Source organism: Oryza glaberrima, chromosome 6 (genome assembly GCF_000147395.1).
Source record: "Oryza glaberrima chromosome 6, OglaRS2, whole genome shotgun sequence".
NCBI lineage: Eukaryota > Viridiplantae > Streptophyta > Magnoliopsida > Poales > Poaceae > Oryza > Oryza glaberrima.
This window is the reverse complement of record NC_068331.1, coordinates 28,976,661-28,994,064: the sequence shown is the minus strand read 5'-3', so window position 1 is coordinate 28,994,064 and position 17,404 is coordinate 28,976,661. Positions and strand designations below refer to the sequence as shown.

Below are 17,404 nucleotides of genomic sequence, written 5' to 3'. Positions count from 1 at the left end.
TTAATTAGGAATAATTGAACTTGCTTAGGGTTCGTTCGGTCGGTCGATCGATCGACTTCTTGTGCTTGCGTTGCGTCGGTCTGGGCTTGTGTTGGTTCGTAGCTAGCCAACTCCATGGCTCATGCAGCATATGCACATATGTCTCTTTCTCTTCTTTTTCTTTTTTAGTTTTTGTTTCTCTTTGACTTTTTGTAAGCTCGATCGATCGACAAGAAAAATAAACAAATATTGCAACCTGGATGATATATGTGCATATATGTTCATCATTTGTGGGTGATTTGGGGGAATGTGTGTTTCCCACATTTTATATGAATGTCTACACAATTTGAGGTATATCGATTGGACCTGTTTGACAAGAACAGTTCAAGCTATATATGTCCTGCGTTTTCAGTCCGGCCTGTTTTACAAGAACAGTTCAACTATATTGGTGCAAAGATCGATCGATCGTATCAAAAAAAAATTGCTACTCTAGGTGATGCACTTCTCATTTACCATCTCAAAAATTTATGCCTCCTACATTGTTTTTCACCCTGAATGGTCCCTGACTCCATGCCACTAGAAGAACTAACATCATCACGGCCGTTCAACCGATGAACAAACGTTCCGGATTTGTGGTTGTACCCACGGTTTTGTAGAAACCATCCTGGTTTTCAGTTTCACCTTTGAGAAAATAATTTACTTTTTTAATATATTTTTTCGTCTTAGCGTGAGTCAATAGAGCATTGCACAGGTGTGCTGTACATTGTCGTCCCTAGCACTTCCCAGTGTTTGTTCTTGGTGGTCGACCGGCATGACTCAACTTTTGAACTCGATGTCAAGAGAAATAGAGTTTACTACGAGTCTTAGTTTATCTTTTGACTTTTGGGTAGAGAATCGACATGAATTTTCTTGTTAAACTATGCGTACACACCTTCCCCATTCAAGCAACAAAAATCTTCACCATTCTTGTGAGACTGTTTTTGCCCTTAAACTAGCTAAGTCTTTCATGTACTTAGACCTTAATTTTACAATAGTTATTTATCTTCTTTGAATAAAAAACTATCATTTACTCATGCCTGTAAATGGCTGCTTGGAAAAAAAATCTAGTTAGCTACATGTGTAGTATATGCTTTTTTATATATACATGAACGAAAATACCATGTAAAATGCTATTAATTAGTAAGTTATAGTTGTCAGTCACTAACAAAGGCAACTGATACCGCCTAATACCCTAACGTACGTGTGGCGCTTATGAGGGCGCGAAAGATCACGTGCATGCATGCATGCACATTCGGCTAGCCTTCGTAACGTCCATGTGCATAGGCGCGCTCAGCCTATATTAATTAATTCTTGTTGGTATGGAGAAAGGTGGACTTAACTTTCTTTTTGCCAATGAAATTTTCCACCCAATAAATTTCTATTCATACTACAAATTTTTCCATGTTACTTCCTACTGGCATAGTGTCTACCAGTAGAAAATAGTAGAAAACTCTGCTCGAAGCTGTTAATAGTACAAACTTTATATGGAGAATTTTATGCGGCGGCAAAAAAAAAAAAACCCTTCTATACTTCAAAACTTGTTATAGGAGCAAATATTTCTGTTTTGCTCAGAAACTTTCCAGTCCGGATTAATTCTTTTTTTATACAAAATATGGAATTTTGAGTTACAAGCTACTATATTCTAGTGTGCTACAACTATCACGATTTTTCGTGACTGATCCAATGAGGAATGGAAGTGTAGTAAATTAAACCAAAATCATTTTAGATATTCATATTCACGCATCTGCAATTGTGGTATTCTGTTGGGTTAGAACCTCAAAATGCCAAGGAACAAGTTGTATACCATCAAAATAATATTGATTGGATTAATTTATACTATACTAATTGGGGAAGCATTAATGATGTGGTGGAATAATATGTCCCGATGCCTATAAATATTACATATATACAATTAAGTGAACTTTCAGTATGAATTTAATAAGATCATACATGTGCCGTTGGTTTTATTTAGCATATAAGTTTGTCATATAATTTAAACAAAATATACTACCGGTCACTACTAATAATATCATGCATTTATGCATAATGGACGTTAGCATGGGAGTTACTCCAGTATATGGTTTTTGGAGAGGCTCTTTCGAAACCCACAGCTTTCTACAAAACCACACTGGTTTTCAGTTTCCCTTTGAAAGGAAAATAGAATTTTTGTTTTTCGTATCTTGCAGTGACGACACAATTACAGAGTCAAAGAGTCCTACTAGCGCTGGGACCGGAGTCAACCTTCCTCCTGCTAGCTAGTAACGTATACATCAATAATGCATGGGATATGTCGACATCAGCGAAGAACAGCCCAGAATTTAATACCATCATGATTCTTCTTCTTTTCTTTGTTAGAGAATTGATATTCTTTTCTGAAACTACACCATAACGCTAGGTGGATGTATGAGATATTTGTTGAGATTTACTAGCAAGGAAGCATGCATGATGCCACAGTTATGTATAGTATAATATGAAAACTATCGTGGGATAAAGAAATGGACATCTGAGATTTGTCTACATCATTATGAGTAAAATTTTTACTCGCAAATTAATCATGAGTAAAAGTTTTACTTAGGATAACGTGCATAAATATCATACGTTTATTTTAGCTATGTACCTACCCACTGAGAAGGCAGGGTAGGTACGTGCTTCAAATTTGTTTATTTAGCTATTTTTATTTTTCACTAAAAAGACAATCTATATATGACATGTGATGTAGACTCTACTAGTGTAATGTAGTGTTAATTTGGAATGATACGCGTTCAGCCGTTGACATTGGAAGCGAATGCATGTCATCCTCTAGCTAGTACTCCATATCTCAGCAGTTTCTCATATATTCTGCTCATGTTGTCTCTACTAGCTAATTAACTGACTAAGACCAGTATCTGAAGATTGAAAACGATGATTTTCTTTTTCCTTCGAAATGATATGAATCACTCATATATAAGAATCCTTTTGGAAAAAAAACGTAACAATATACTCCAGTATAAGCCACACATACAGTTCATTGCGCTTGCTTGCTTCTTGCAATCTAATCGAGGCGATCGAATGATATGAATATATATATAGCGCATATATAGGTTTTCTTTTTGAAAAGAAAAGGTAACATAATAACTACCTTAGCTAGCTAGCATGGCATGTATCAATAATCTAGCCTTTAATTAATTAAACTCCAGTGAATGACAAGCTGAGCAAGCGAGTACGAGATATCTCATGAGCTCGCCGGCCGATATCGAGTGATCGACGTCGTCGTCGCCGGCGCTGGCCGCGGCCAGACATGGCCGGCTCTAGCTAGCACTACAACAAAACTATTGTTGTAAGACGTTTCACTTAAGTCATTCTATAAGTCGTCTCTCTTTTATAAGTAAAATTAAAATAGGGACGATGTTTGAGGCGCTTTATTAGTTGAGGATATAGTTTAAGACGCTTTACAGGTTAGCACAAAATTAAATCATTTAGAGAGGAATATTGAGACGTTTTGGAAAGTCTCATGTGTAGAAAAGAGTTTTGAGACGTTTTTATTATATCCGTGTCATCGTTATTAGATAATATATAATTATTTATATAGAGAAAGAAGAAAATAAACACACTGTTCCTAATCTTCATCATCAAATACCATTATAATAATATTATAATTATTTGGAAAAAAAATTGAATATTTAATATTCAGTCTCAGATTAAAAAAGAAGAGTATCTGCTACAGGACGCATGTTTGCAGAGTTGCAATATAAAAAAAACTATCTATTTACCTTCAAGATTGTTCACGTTAATGACTTGGTTAGTGCATGAACTTTGCAACCTGCAGGTGCTGTGTTCGAGCCCAGATGAAAGTGTTAATATCAAATATATTAAGATGTACGTGCCTATATTAATGCTTCTATAAAAGCATCTCTATATTTTGTAGAGATGCAATTTACATGTCTCTAGCAACGTCTTAAATAATATAGGTACGCTTTAAAAAGCGTCTCCATAATTTTGAGACGGTGCAAACGGAGACGTTCCTACGACGCTTTATAAAAGCGTCTCAGTTATCTGTGGGAGACGAAATAAAACGTCTCTATCCTACAAATAAGATTTCTCCGTTGGGTTGTTTTGTTGTAGTGTAGGGGACTCATGTAAGGCATTATGCTTATATACGGTAGCTAGCTAGAGCGAACAATACAGGGTAGGTGTACACGTACGACGACGAGTATACGTACGCCGGCCATTAATTAACACCGGCCAGCATATAGCTGGAGTGACGCTAGCTAGTTTTTTTTTTTTAGTAAATTTCACAAAAACTACAGATGTTTTAATTAAATTATCCCAAAACTATAGATTTAACTAAAGTGATGTATTACAAAACTATAGATTTAACAATAAATTTATTTCAAAATTATATGTTTAATGCTAAGTATCATAAAACTACATATTTAACAATAAGATTATCACAAAACTATATATCTTGGGGTTTAAATTCTTAGTACTAACACCTACTATGTTTGAGTTATAAATGTCCAAGTTTTGTTATTAAATTGACGCTAAACATGTATATGTACGTAGTTTCATGATAAGTTTGTTACTAAATCTGTTGTTTAATTTGTGATACTTCACCTTAAATATAAAATTTAGTGATAAGTTTGGTGTTAAATCTGTATTTTTTTTATACATCATCTTAAATATATATATATATATATATATAGTTTTGTGATAATATTCTAATTAAGTAAAGTATACACAGTTTCATGAAATTTACTCTTTTATTTACAGACGCTAGCTACACAGATAGATGTGAGGCTGGGGAGCCAGCCGGTGACTGGGAAGGGGACTAATTAGTACGTACTGACAACAACCACATGCTAATTAGGCCCTGTTTGATTCAGCTTAAAATTATTATAATCTAGATTATTAAGAGTAAGCTGAAATAAATAAGTAGATTATTATTGAAAGTTCAAGTGCCATTGATTTGGTTTTGATGATTAATAACAAATCCAATTATGTGAGACTAATGTTTTTATAAGCATTTCTTTGCCTAGTCTCATGTGGATATGAAAGTGGAGTGTTGGTGGACCTAAATCACAAGGATGAAATACATGGAGATCAAACTATATGTATCACTCTTTCTCTTCATGTACATATTGATATGTTCGTATATAATATTTCCACGTGATTGACATATGTATGTGAGACTAATGTTTTGTTTGAGTATTATCTCTTATTTAGTCTATTTACATTGAGAACGTGGAGATGATGAAGGTATGTTTTTATTTTATTGTCTATATTTGATAAATGCCTTCTATTCTTATATAGGATAAGCTCTCAATGTTTAATATCTTGTTATGCATACTCTTGCTTCACACAAATATTTTGTATGCATACATTTAGGGGGAGCAAATCCTATACTTTAGTTATGCATGTAATCGATCCAAATTATTCACCTTCATTTAATTGGGATCTTTACACTTGAACATATATTTGAGTATATGACACTTGTGGTGTTGATTAACACTCATCATTTATTCATATCCTTTTATACATGCGATCGGTTGGTCAACATGTGTAGGTTGACAACCGGATCATTGGGACTAATAATTTTATTGAGTTGAATGAAAGAAATAGGTCTCAAGGATTACAAAGGTGTTGATGCTCAACTGATATCATTACATCTAACAATACCAAGAATGACAAAGTGAAGATATTGAAGATGTGTGATATGAAGTGGCTATTATGGCGAGACGGTGAAGGGCAAGCGATGCTCGGTTGTGATGGACCATGCGGCGGTGAAGAGCAAGCAATGGGCTTGGCACCGAAGAACCAAATCCGGTGGTGAAGGGCGAGTGACGGCTTTGTCATGATGAACCGTTCGAGACCATTTAAAGCTACAAGTAACCGCATCAATCATTTGAAGAATATATGGTGAAACGGTATCGGCATTAGCGTCCCTCAAGACAATGAAAGAAAGATAAAAAAAAAGGGCATTCCTAATGGTGTAGTTCTCTTCTTATTTACATTTGAGTTTAGGAATGCCGTACTATTAAGAGGGATGCAACGTCGAGGTGTTTGTGTATGTCTCGGTGCTCAAAGTGACCTATCATAGTGCTACCTTGAGAGAAACCCAAGCTTTAACCTATCCTTTGAGTGTTTTTAGACCTTGTTTTTGGTTGAGTTGGGTAGTCCTCTGAGTGAGCTTTCCATAGAGTCCAAGTTCATCAAAAACGGACTCCCGAGCGAAAAGCTATAGTCGTTTTACTCTGTGCTTTTCGGAAAGTCCGAAAAATTATCGGAAACTCCGAAAATTTTTCGGATAACTCCGAAAATTTTCGGACATTCCGAGAATGGCTGCGAATCTGAGATTTGCTTCTGTAAGTTTTCGGACTTGTCCGAAAATGCTTTTCGGAAACTCCGAAAATTACAGTCTTGGCCTCCAACGGCTAGTTTTTAGGGGCTCGGGTATATAAACTCCTCCACCCCTCCTTTGAGTGGCTGCTGCTCTTGGGGAGTATTAGACACATCCAAAGCCAAATAGCCATCTCCATTTCCCTACCTTTGTGGTGGCTCTTTGTGAGGGGGATTTGAGAAGGGGAGAGAGTTGGATTGAGAGAGTGAGGAGTTGAGAGCTAGTGAGCTTCACTCCATCCTTTGTGGTGCCTCTTTGTGAGAGGGATTTGAGAAGGGAAAAGAGTTGGATTGAGTGATTGAGAAGTTGAGAGCTAGTGAGCTTCACTCCATACTTTGAGCACTCGAGTTCATAGCAAGCAAATCTTCGATTGTGTTTGTTACTCTTGGGGACTAAGGTCTCCTAGACGGCTAGGCGTTGCCGGTGAGCACCCAAGGTTGTGGTGTGCCACGGAAAGTTTGTGAAGGCTTCGATTTCGCCTCCGCAAGGGAAGAAATCAAGAGTGAAACTGAGGAGTGCATTTGTGCAACCTCGTGAGGAAAGGGTTGAAATAGGCCCGGCCCTTGTGGCTCCTCAACGGAGACGTAGGATCCGTGGATCCGAACTTCGGGAAACAAATTGCGCGTCTCCCCTCTTGGTTTGCCCGTTCTTGCATTCTCTGATATTGTGCTTGAGCTTGTTTTTACCCGATCTACTTGCATGCTTATTTGATTTAGTTGGTGACCTTATATCTTGCTTAGATACCTTATTTTTCACCTTTTGATTCATATATATTTTGTTTGTTTGAGCTACAAGTTCATAGCTAGTGTTTATTCCGTTATCCGCCGAACTTTTCGATTGAGACCGGAACTTCCAATCCCATACTGGAAGTTTCGATTTGAATCAAAAGTTATCATCACTCTAATATGCTATGAAGTTGTGATAATTTTTAGGAACGCCTATTCACCCCCCTCTAGGCGACATCAAGGTCCTTTCAATTATGATAGATTATTATAATCTATAAGTCATATTACTATAATTTAATAATCTCCTCTGGAGGAGCTTTTTTCAGATTATTGGGTGGCTAAAGACCCACTACCCTTAGATGCCTTCAATAATCCAGATAAACAAACAGCTCGCAGTTTATTCTATGTCAGCTTATTATAATCCAGCTTAGAGTAATTTAATTTAATAATCTAGATTATAATAATTTTAAGCTGAAACAAACAGGCCTTGCTCCAGTAACCAGCTTATATTGCTGGAGTGACGCCTAGCATGCTTGCTGCCGTAAGTATATATCTCTTGTGACTTGCTTAGAGCCAACAAGGCCGTTGATTAGAGATGTAGCAAAAGCAATATTCCTTTGACCACCTACCTGTAATGGCCCTTCCTCCTTATGCATATGCATCTTCTCAAGCTTCTATCCAAGTGTCACATACTCGGCCCTTTGTTAATTCAGCCTGATGACCCCCTTCCATTTTTCTTAATTGATTCGACCGGGTGCTGAATAACATTTTATTCCTTGCCGTGATCAGCTTAATTATTTTGGTTAATTAGTTCTCAAAACTTACACCTTGGGTTAATTATTAGTTCTTGATTGTAAATTTTACGATCAAGGTAGCATTTAATTGATTACGTACCAACTTTTCATGACTTGTAAACAATTGTGTACATCGTTATGAACTAGCACTGAAATATATACATTTACCTTTTTCTTATAAAAACAATCAAATTTTGAACCAATAAACTTCTATGGAACCGTCAAAGTATTCGCCTTATTAATTTTCTATACATACCCCCCTCCCCTCCCACACACATATCTCCCACACCCTCCCAAGCCCCACACACATGTACGCGTGTGCACGGACCCCACACAGCACCGCGTGTGTCCTCTTTCACACTAAAAATGTTAGGCACACAACGTAAAATTTTTCATAGATTAATCTAAAATATTGGACACATAATTTAATGTTTCTTTTATTCATGTGACGTAGGCATTGTATGTACATCGTATTTTCTTTCGATTAAAGCCTTATTCTACTTTATTTTATATTAATGCCGCATGAACAAAAGTGTAGTTTGATGGAAATATATGGATAACCGTCCTCTCAGGGAGTTGCAACGTTCATATTTATGGTGCTTAACGAAAACGTCCAGGGGTCTTTCGACTAACTCCATAAGGTGGTGGGCTAGACGACCTGGGTTTAAAGCATCACCCATTCTAATTATTTGATATTAGGTCCTTTCTAATATTCGCCTTTTTTTCAAGTTGATTTTTGATAGAGTGCTAAGCTAGATGTCACTATACTCTATAATATTATAGAAAAGTTGATTTTTGGTCGACTTCGATCTCAACGATCACTGGTGAAGAAACGCTTTGTTGTCCCGGTTGGTAACCCTTTGTAGTCCCGGTTCAAATAACTGGGACTAAAATCGATTTTTAGTCCCGGTTGGTGACTAAAAATATGGTAACAACCGGGACTAAAAAGTTTTGGTTTTTTTTTCTTTTCCTTTCATCCGGTTAGCCTTTTTCCTTTTTTATTGTTCTTTAGCTTTCGCTCGTGGATCGAATGAATAAAATCAACAACAAAGCCTAAATCAATCATAGATCGAATGAATAAAATCAAACAACAAAGCATCCATATTGTTTACACTTGTTCAGATCTACAACATCTCATCACAGAGAGCATTCATCACAGAGAACAAAGAAAGGAAAAAGAAAGTTCATATCTACAACATCTTCAGCATTCATCAGATAGCACAAAGAAGAGAAAAAAAAAAATTCTCCTGTCACCGCCTTCCGACCGACGCCGGCTGCCGCCATCCCGACCGGCGCCGGCCGCCCCCGACGCAGCCGGCCGCCGCCTCCCGCCCGGCGCTGGCCGCTGCCCTCTTGACCGGCGCCAGCCGCCCCATCTCGCCGCCCCGCGCCCAACACAGCCGGCCGCCGCCCTCCCGATCGGCGCCGGCCGCCGCCTCCCGCCCGACGCAGCCGGCCGCCGCCGCCCCCGACGCAGCCCGCCGCCGCCTCCATCTCGCCGCCCCGCGTCGGGCCGCCGGCGGCGGCCTCCATCCCGTCGCCCCGCCCGGGGCCGCCGCGGCCGGCCTCCATCCCGCCGCCCTGCCGGAGGGGAAGGGAGGGGAGGAGGGGGAGGAGGAGATGGGGTGAGAGAAGAAGGAAGAGAAGGATGGGAGGAGAGGAGAGAAGAAGATAAGATGGAGATGGCTGGATGGGAGAGGAGGAGATAAGGATAGAATTAATAGGAGACTTTGCATGCGCGTGGGGGTAGAGGTTTTGTTTTCCCTAATTTTAATCCCGGTTGGTAACACCAACTGGGAGTAAAGATCACGGTGATCTTTACTCCCGATTGGTGTTACCAATCGGGACTAAAGTTAGGATTTTTAGTCCCGGTTGGTGTTACCAACCGGGACTAAAGATCACGGGAGGGCCTGACAGCCCCTGACAACATACGAACCGGGACTAAAGATGATCTTTAGTCCAAAGATCAAATATGCCCACTGTAGCTACCAACCGGGACTAAAGATCATCTTTAGTCCCGGTTTTTAGTGGAACCGGGACTATTGTGGATTTTGGTCGACCGACCAAAGATGGTTTCTCCACCAGTGGATCTGTCACTGAAGATCCAGGCAACACAGGAGTGAAGAAGCTGCTGCTGCTGAAGAGGGGAAGAAAGATGATGAGACGAAGAATTAGAGAGAGAGATCAGCAAGTGAAGTGTTTTAGGGTTCGTTCGGTCGGTTGATCGTCTTGCTGGTGTCCATGTGCGTTGTGTGTTGGTTTGTACTACCTCCGTCCCCTAATATAAAGGATTTTGATATTTTGTTTGCACTATTTGACCACTTGTCTTATTAAAAAAATTGTGTAAATATAAAAAACGAGAAGTTGTGTTTAAAATACTTTGGATAATAAAGCAAGTCAAAAAAATAATAATTCCAAATTTTTTTAATAAGACGAATGGCCAAACAGTGCAAATAAAATATCAAAATTCTTTATATTACGGGATGGAGGGAGTAGCTAGCTAGCTTCCTACTCCATGGCTCCATGCATGCAGCGCGCCTATGTGCACATGTCCTTTTCTCTTTCTTCTTTTTATTAGTTTTTGTTTCTCTTTGACACTTTTGGTCCTGTCGGGACTCTGTAAGCTCGATCGATTGACAAGAAAAATAAACAAACATTACAACCTAGATCATATGTATGCATGTTTGGGCTCCGCAATTTAAATTCTTCTCTCCTGAGTTTCTTATCTGTTTCCATATCTCTCTCTCTATATATATGTTCTTAATTTGTGTGTAGCTAGTGTTGGGGAATGTGTGTTTCCCACATTATTTATGAATGTCTAATTTTTTAGGCATATTGAACCTGTTTGACAATAACAGTTCAAGCTATGTCCAGCTTAATTTTTTCAGTTATATTTTATAACAGCAGTTCAAGTATATCGGTTGCCCTAAAAAAAGGTATATTGGTGCAAAGATCGATCGTATCAAAATGGAACGCTATGTGATTTTCTAAATCTCCACTTTATAATTTACCATCTCAAAAATTTTCAACCTCCTACATTGTTATTCACCTGAATATTGGTCCCTGCTTCCCGAAGAACTAGCTTCATCATGGCCGTTCAACGGGTAAACATACGTTCAGGATTTGTCATTTGTGGTTGTACCCATAGTTTTTATAGAAACCATGTGGCTTTCAGTTTCTAATTTGAGAAAATATTTTTTCATCTTACCGTGAATAAATAGAGCATTAATGCACACGTGAGCGGTATATTACCGACCCTGTTAGAGCTTGTATCAGATATGTGTATAAAATTGGTGACGGTTTAGAGAATTGTAATTATAATATGTGCTGAATAGAATTAGAGTTGAACTTTACCCTAGGCTCTTTTTTAAATAAAGAGACACATATAACCATATGACGACAGTAGTATAGATATGGGTACGATTAGCCGGCGGTTAGCTGTAGATCGAGGGTCATACTACCTGGATACACAGTAAGTTGTTGTTGTTGTTGAGGAGGGGAAGAAAGATCAAGAGGCGAAGAATAATTAGCTAGAGATCAATAAGCTAGCTTAGGGTTCTTTTGGGGTGTGTTTAGTTCACACCAAAATTGAAAGTTTGGTTAAAATTGGAATGATGTGACGGAAAAGTTGGAAGTTTGTGGTGTAAGAAAGTTTTGATGTGATGAAAAAGTTGGAAGTTTGAAGAAAAGACTTGGAACTAAACTCGGCCTTGGTCGATCGACGTGTTGGTGTCCGTGCACATCTCAAAGGCTTCATTTTTAGGTTTTTTTTCTAACGTTTGACCATCTGTCTTATTTGAAAATTTTATACATAAGTAAAAAAAATAGTCACGTATAAAATACTATTCATGTTTTATCATCTAATAATAATAAAAACACTAATCGTAGAAAATTTTTAAATAAAACGAAGAGTCAAACGTTATATCAAAAACTGAAAAATGAAGCTGTGGGACGGCATCTCTCTCTGTGCGTGTGTGTTATTTCTCTTTGGCTTTTAGTCTGAACTTCGTTTAAGTTTCTTAGCTCGATCGATCGACAAGACAAATGATATAATTAAATATTTATAAACTGCTAAGCTCATATATATACATGTTTGTGTTAATTCCTTGATTTCAACTCTTCTCTTCTCCTGATTTTCATATATGTTGCCTATCTATATATGTTCTTAATTAATTTGTGGGTACCTAGACTTGGGGAATGTGTATTTCCCACATTTTGTATATATATGACTGCACGCAGTCAAAAAAAATAATAATTTGAAGCATATGGGCCTGTTTTTATAACAGTACGTTCAATGCATGTTTCCCTAATTAATCCTCAGTGTTCACTACTTCGTGCATAAATCGTCCCCATATATATGAGGCTAACAATTCATAGATTTCATCTAGAAAGTACAGCTCCAGAGAGCTATTGCAAGAGCATCAAAATTTTGATCGAGTAGAGCAAACGGCGCGCGACGAAATTAAACAAAGTACCCTAGCTAGAAAAACATCGAGAGGGGAGGGCGCGAGGATCTTACGAGAGAGGAGGCTGGAGCCGAGGTGGAGAAGCTTATGTCGCCCTCTCCGCCGTCGGTGCGCGCGTCGCGGCGATTCCGATCCGGCCGGGAGAGGAGACGGAAGGGAAGTCCCTCCCGGTGGTCGGACTTCGGAGGAGAGGATGGCGACGACGGCGAGATAGAGCTGGGCCGGCCTATGCGAGTAAGGAGGTTTTCTACTTGTGGTTGGGCTGATGTGTTGTTAGTTGGGTTTCTTTTTTTCAATAACCTCACAAAGGGTCTGTTTGGGGGAGCTTTAGATTCTGAGAAGCAGCTGTTTGGTAGCCAGCTTCTGATAATCTGGAAAAGCTCTGAAACCCAGCTTCTCCAGCTTCTGGCTTCTTAGTTCATTTTTCAGAATCTGTAATTACAGATTCTCAAGAGCTATGGATTGTTTGGGGCAGCTTCTAACAGAAGCAGCTTTTGAGAAAAGCTGCAGCTGGGACAAGCTCCTCCAAACAGGGCCAAAGTCACTGTCAATGTACTGCGAAACTAGTGCTAATAATTTAACCTGAATAAGATACTAGTAAATTAATTTTGCTTGGTTTCCTATTAAAACACCAACAACGACTTCTCTTATACATTTACCATAGCATAGTATAGAGACTTAATTACAACAAAAATTGCAGTAATGCCAACAAACAATTAATCTTTGTAATTTCTCACTTACATGTTAGTTGTTGTACGTGTGTGTGTGAACATGACAGATTAGCTATCTACTATTGATCCAAAACTAGTGGAGTATATAAAAGAATAATTACTGTTGCGGTTTCTGACAGTTGGTTCGTATTAACTCGATCTTCTTCTTCTCATGAACACTTGCGAGCAAGCTGGATGAGAGAATTGGCCTTCCTCTGCGCTCTGCTGGTGCCGTTCTTGGCAATGTCGGCCAGATGGTCATGGAGATCGAAGCCGAGGGCGTGCGCCATGAGGGCGTTGTTGCTGGAGCCCAGCTCGAGAAGAACCGAGACCGCGCACTCCTTGTTCTTGGGAGTCCCTTCCTTGATGATCTGCACCAGCTTCTCCACGAAATGCTCCGTCCCAACCTCGCCCCGGCACGTAGGGTTGGAGGCCAGCAGGAGGAAGATGGAGAGCGCCTCGTCGACCATGGCGGCCTTCTTGTCGTCGAGCAGCTTGAGCAGCGTGGGCAGGATGCCGGCCTCGATGGCTCTCAGCTTGTTGCCATTGTTGAGCATGAGGTTGAAGATGGCCGTGGAGGCGTCCTTCTTGCCTCTGACGGTGCCGTTCTGCAGGAGGTCCACCAGCGGAGGTATGCCTCCCAGGGTCCCAATGGCGACCTTGTTCTCGTCCACCATGGACAGGCTGAAGAGCGCCGCCGCGGAGTTCTCCTGCCCCTCCACGCTGCCGTTCCTGAGCACGTCGATGATCAAGGGGATGGCCCCGCCCCTGGCGATGAGGAGCTTGTTGGCCTCGTCGATGGAGAGGTTGAGCAGCGAGGTGACGGTGTTCTCCTGCATCTTCTTGTCGGGGTAAGGGAGGAGGCCGATGAGCGCCGGGATGCCGGCGTTGTCGGTGACGAGCAGCCTGTTCTCGGGGTTCTCCTTGGACAGCGTCCGGATCTTCTTGACGGCCTTGCGCTGCACGTCGAGGTTGGGCGAGGAGAGGTCCTTGACCAGCGTGGGGATGACCACCTTGGGGTCCTCGGGTGGCTCCGGCGGCGGGTCGCCGGAGTGGATCTCCACCTTGTTCTTGTCGCACCATTGCATGATGAGGTTCTTGAGGGCGTAGTTGGGCGCCAGGGAGAGATGGCCCAGCGGCTGCTGCGTCTTGGGGCACGTCCTCTGCCCTGCGTCCAGCCATTTCTGGATGCTGCGGCGTTCATAGGTCTGCATTATTTGAATCCATCAGATAATTGATATCCATGGATGGATCGAGGAAGAAGATGATGATGATGAATAGAATACTTGCCCTTCCGGTGGCGATGATGACGGGATCGGTCATGATCTCGAGGGAGATGGGGCAGAGGAAGTCGTTGGGGATCATGAGGGAGGGGCACTTCTCGAGGTACTTGGGGATGAAGACGTCGCCGAGGATGTTCTTCTCGTCGACGCCGGCGATGGCCTTGAGGCGGTGGAGGAGGTCGACAATCTGGTTGGTGGAGTCGGACTGGTGGTCGTTGATGAGCTTCTTGATGGCCATGGTCTCGGCGCGGAGGTCGGCGAGGCTCTGGAGCTGGAGGCGCTTGGCGAGGCGGTCCAGGATGGGGCGGTCGGCGTTGTTGGCGTCCTGCTCCTTGCTCTGCAGGATCATCATCAGGTCCATGGCCAGCTCCATGTCCTGCGTCTCCGTCCGCTTCTTGCTCCGCTTCTTCAGCTGCGCGCTGATCAGCTCCACCTGCTCCTTCACCTCGTCCGACACCCCCAGCTCCGCGTACGGCATCCCCTCCAGCGCCATGTTCATCTTCTCGTACACCCCCCTGAACCTCCCCATCACCGCCTCGCTCTCCAGCGTCAGGTAGATCTTGCTCCCGTCGTGGCAGCACCGGAGGAGCCGCCGCGCCGCCTGGAACGCCCGCCCCAGCAGGGCCAGCCGCCGGTACGCGTCGTCCGACAGCGCCGGCGCCGACTCCCGGAGCTCCTGGACCAGCGGGAGGAGGAGCTGCAGCCACCGCAGCAGGTTGAAGCACTCCTTCCGCTGCGACTGCCGGAACTCGTGGAACGCGCGCGCTGCGTTCGCCGTCGACAGGAGCTCCTCAAGCAGGTCGCCGTCGGACAGCTGCCGCCCCGACGGCTCCGCCTCCGCCACCGCCGCGCCCATCCGCAGCATATCCTTCGATCTTCGACCCTTGCCTGTACGTGCTTGATGGATCGTCGTTGGAGATGAGATTCATTTCATTGTCCCTGCCACCATGCAATACTTCTGCATGCAACAAACTAACTTAATTGCCGGCTTCACCTCAATTCCAGGATCATCTACCTCTATTTAGCATTTCACTACATGCATATGCACTTCAACCTCATACTACATGTTGGTATTCTTTGAGTTTGTGCCTTTGTGGTGATCTCAATTTTTTTTCTTTTACTAAAAAAAATTTTATTTTCTTCCTTTTCAGCACTAGCGCAGTATGCTACCTCTTTTCAACCCAACCCACAAGTGAAGCTGTAGGTCCAGTTGGCACATCCAACTACCGTCTTCAACCTTTGTTGGTAGTTTTGTGCCCATGAGATGCTGGAGTTGATCCTCCCAAATCCGGCTGAATTTTTCTCGATCTTCCAAAATTGATAAAGGACTTTTGATCACTAATCTACTCTTTCCATTTTCCCAAAATCGGAGCGAATCAAGCTCACCGATTGGGCATCATCGGCGGCTGTTAAATAGAGATTAAATTCAGCGAATTAAAGCCGAATTGAAATAATAAATCATAAATAAAATGATGATGGAGGAGTGGGGAACAGATATTTATGCAATCAATTGGAGGAGGAAATGTACGGGCGAATTGAAATAATAAATCATGGGTAAAATAATGATGGAGGAGTGGGGAATAGATTTTTACAATCAATTGAAGGAGGAAACGTATGGGGAGGTAGATTGTAGTAGCAACGATGCTAGGATTTGGCCCGATAGGGACTGAGGCGTGCGGATCATACCGGAGGAGATTGAAAAAAACCAGACTTACCACATGCGCACATAAAAAAACGTTCTGCCAAAAAAAGAAAACGGCGAAAAAAACGGAATGGGCCAGACGGACTTTAGTCCGGTGGCGGCTGAGGTATATGAATTGGACTAGAGGAGATTGAAAAATATGGACTTAATGCATGCGAGCAGGAAAAAACCGTTCGGTCTAAAAAAATGGCAAAAAAAACAGATGGACTAAAAACAAAATCGGAAGCCTTACTTTTTTTTTTTAATTATTAGGTATAGACTTACCTAGTGCGCGCAGGAAAAAACCGTTCGGCCTGAAAAAAAGGCAAAAAATCATATGGACCAAAAACAAAATAGAAGCCGGCCTTACTTATTTTTTAATTAGATATAGACTTATCGCGTGCACGCATAAAAAAAACAATCAGCCTGGAAAAAAAAAGGCGAAAAAACTGTTCGGCCTAGAAAACAAAGGCGAAAAACCAGATAGACCACAAACAAAATCGAAAGCCTTACTTATGTTTTAATTAGGTATATAGATATAGTTGTACTTGTACACATATCTCTCTCTTTTTGGTACAGCACGATACTACTGACACACTAACGATTGCAGGCAAAAATGTTGTTCTGGTGTCCCAGTAAAATTACCAAACAGTAAGTATAGCCTGAACTTTTACTGTGACCGTGATGCTTCTCTACCTAGGAAAACAAATAAAAATGGTGGAGACATAACGGTAAAGGACTGGACTGAACAGGAGGACCATGTGGACCCAAAAAGCAACAAGAAACCAACGGCATTATTAAGCCGTCACTAGGAAAAGGACGGCATGTAGCATGTCCCTCAAACATTCATTCATTCGTTTTTCCCAAACCCACGGTATATATACTCCTTTAAAAAAAGTAAAAAATATATTTTCTTCGTTCAAATATAAGTGGCAGCATAATATAGATGTGATATATCTAAAACTACGAATTTGAATAACAGTCTATTCAGATTCGTAGTCGTAGAATATGTCATATTTGTAGTATGTTGCATTTATATTGGAATGGAGATAGTAGTAATTTATCCCACAATATTTATATTCCTTTAAAAAACAGTGATGGTTACAATAAATATGTCATCCTACCCACTCTCATTTTAAATTTTGCAAATAAACCCCTAAACTTTAAATCAAATCCAAATGGCTAGCCCCATAAAAAATTAGAGCAAGATGAATATTCCTATACATATTAATAAATTTTCTTTTATCCATAGCAAAGAAGGGCATTTAGCTAGTGATCATGATTTCTCAGTCATTTTCCTTTGATTTACTTCAAGCTATGAAACTATACTGCATGCAGTATGTGTTAAGTG

General features: G+C 41.2%; 1 protein-coding gene across 1 annotated transcript; it reads right to left on the bottom strand.

Annotated features, from left to right (window-relative positions):
• Positions 1-12,995: 12,995 nt before the first annotated feature.
• On the bottom strand, positions 12,996-15,450 carry LOC127777661 (U-box domain-containing protein 15-like). Its single transcript, XM_052304271.1, has 2 exons — positions 14,380-15,450; positions 12,996-14,297 (listed from the first exon to the last, which is right to left on the bottom strand). Exons 1-2 carry the CDS (start codon positions 15,235-15,237, stop codon positions 13,260-13,262), a joined length of 1,896 nt encoding a protein of 631 aa, XP_052160231.1. The 5' UTR covers positions 15,238-15,450; the 3' UTR covers positions 12,996-13,259.
• Between the last annotated feature and the right edge of the window lie 1,954 nt (positions 15,451-17,404).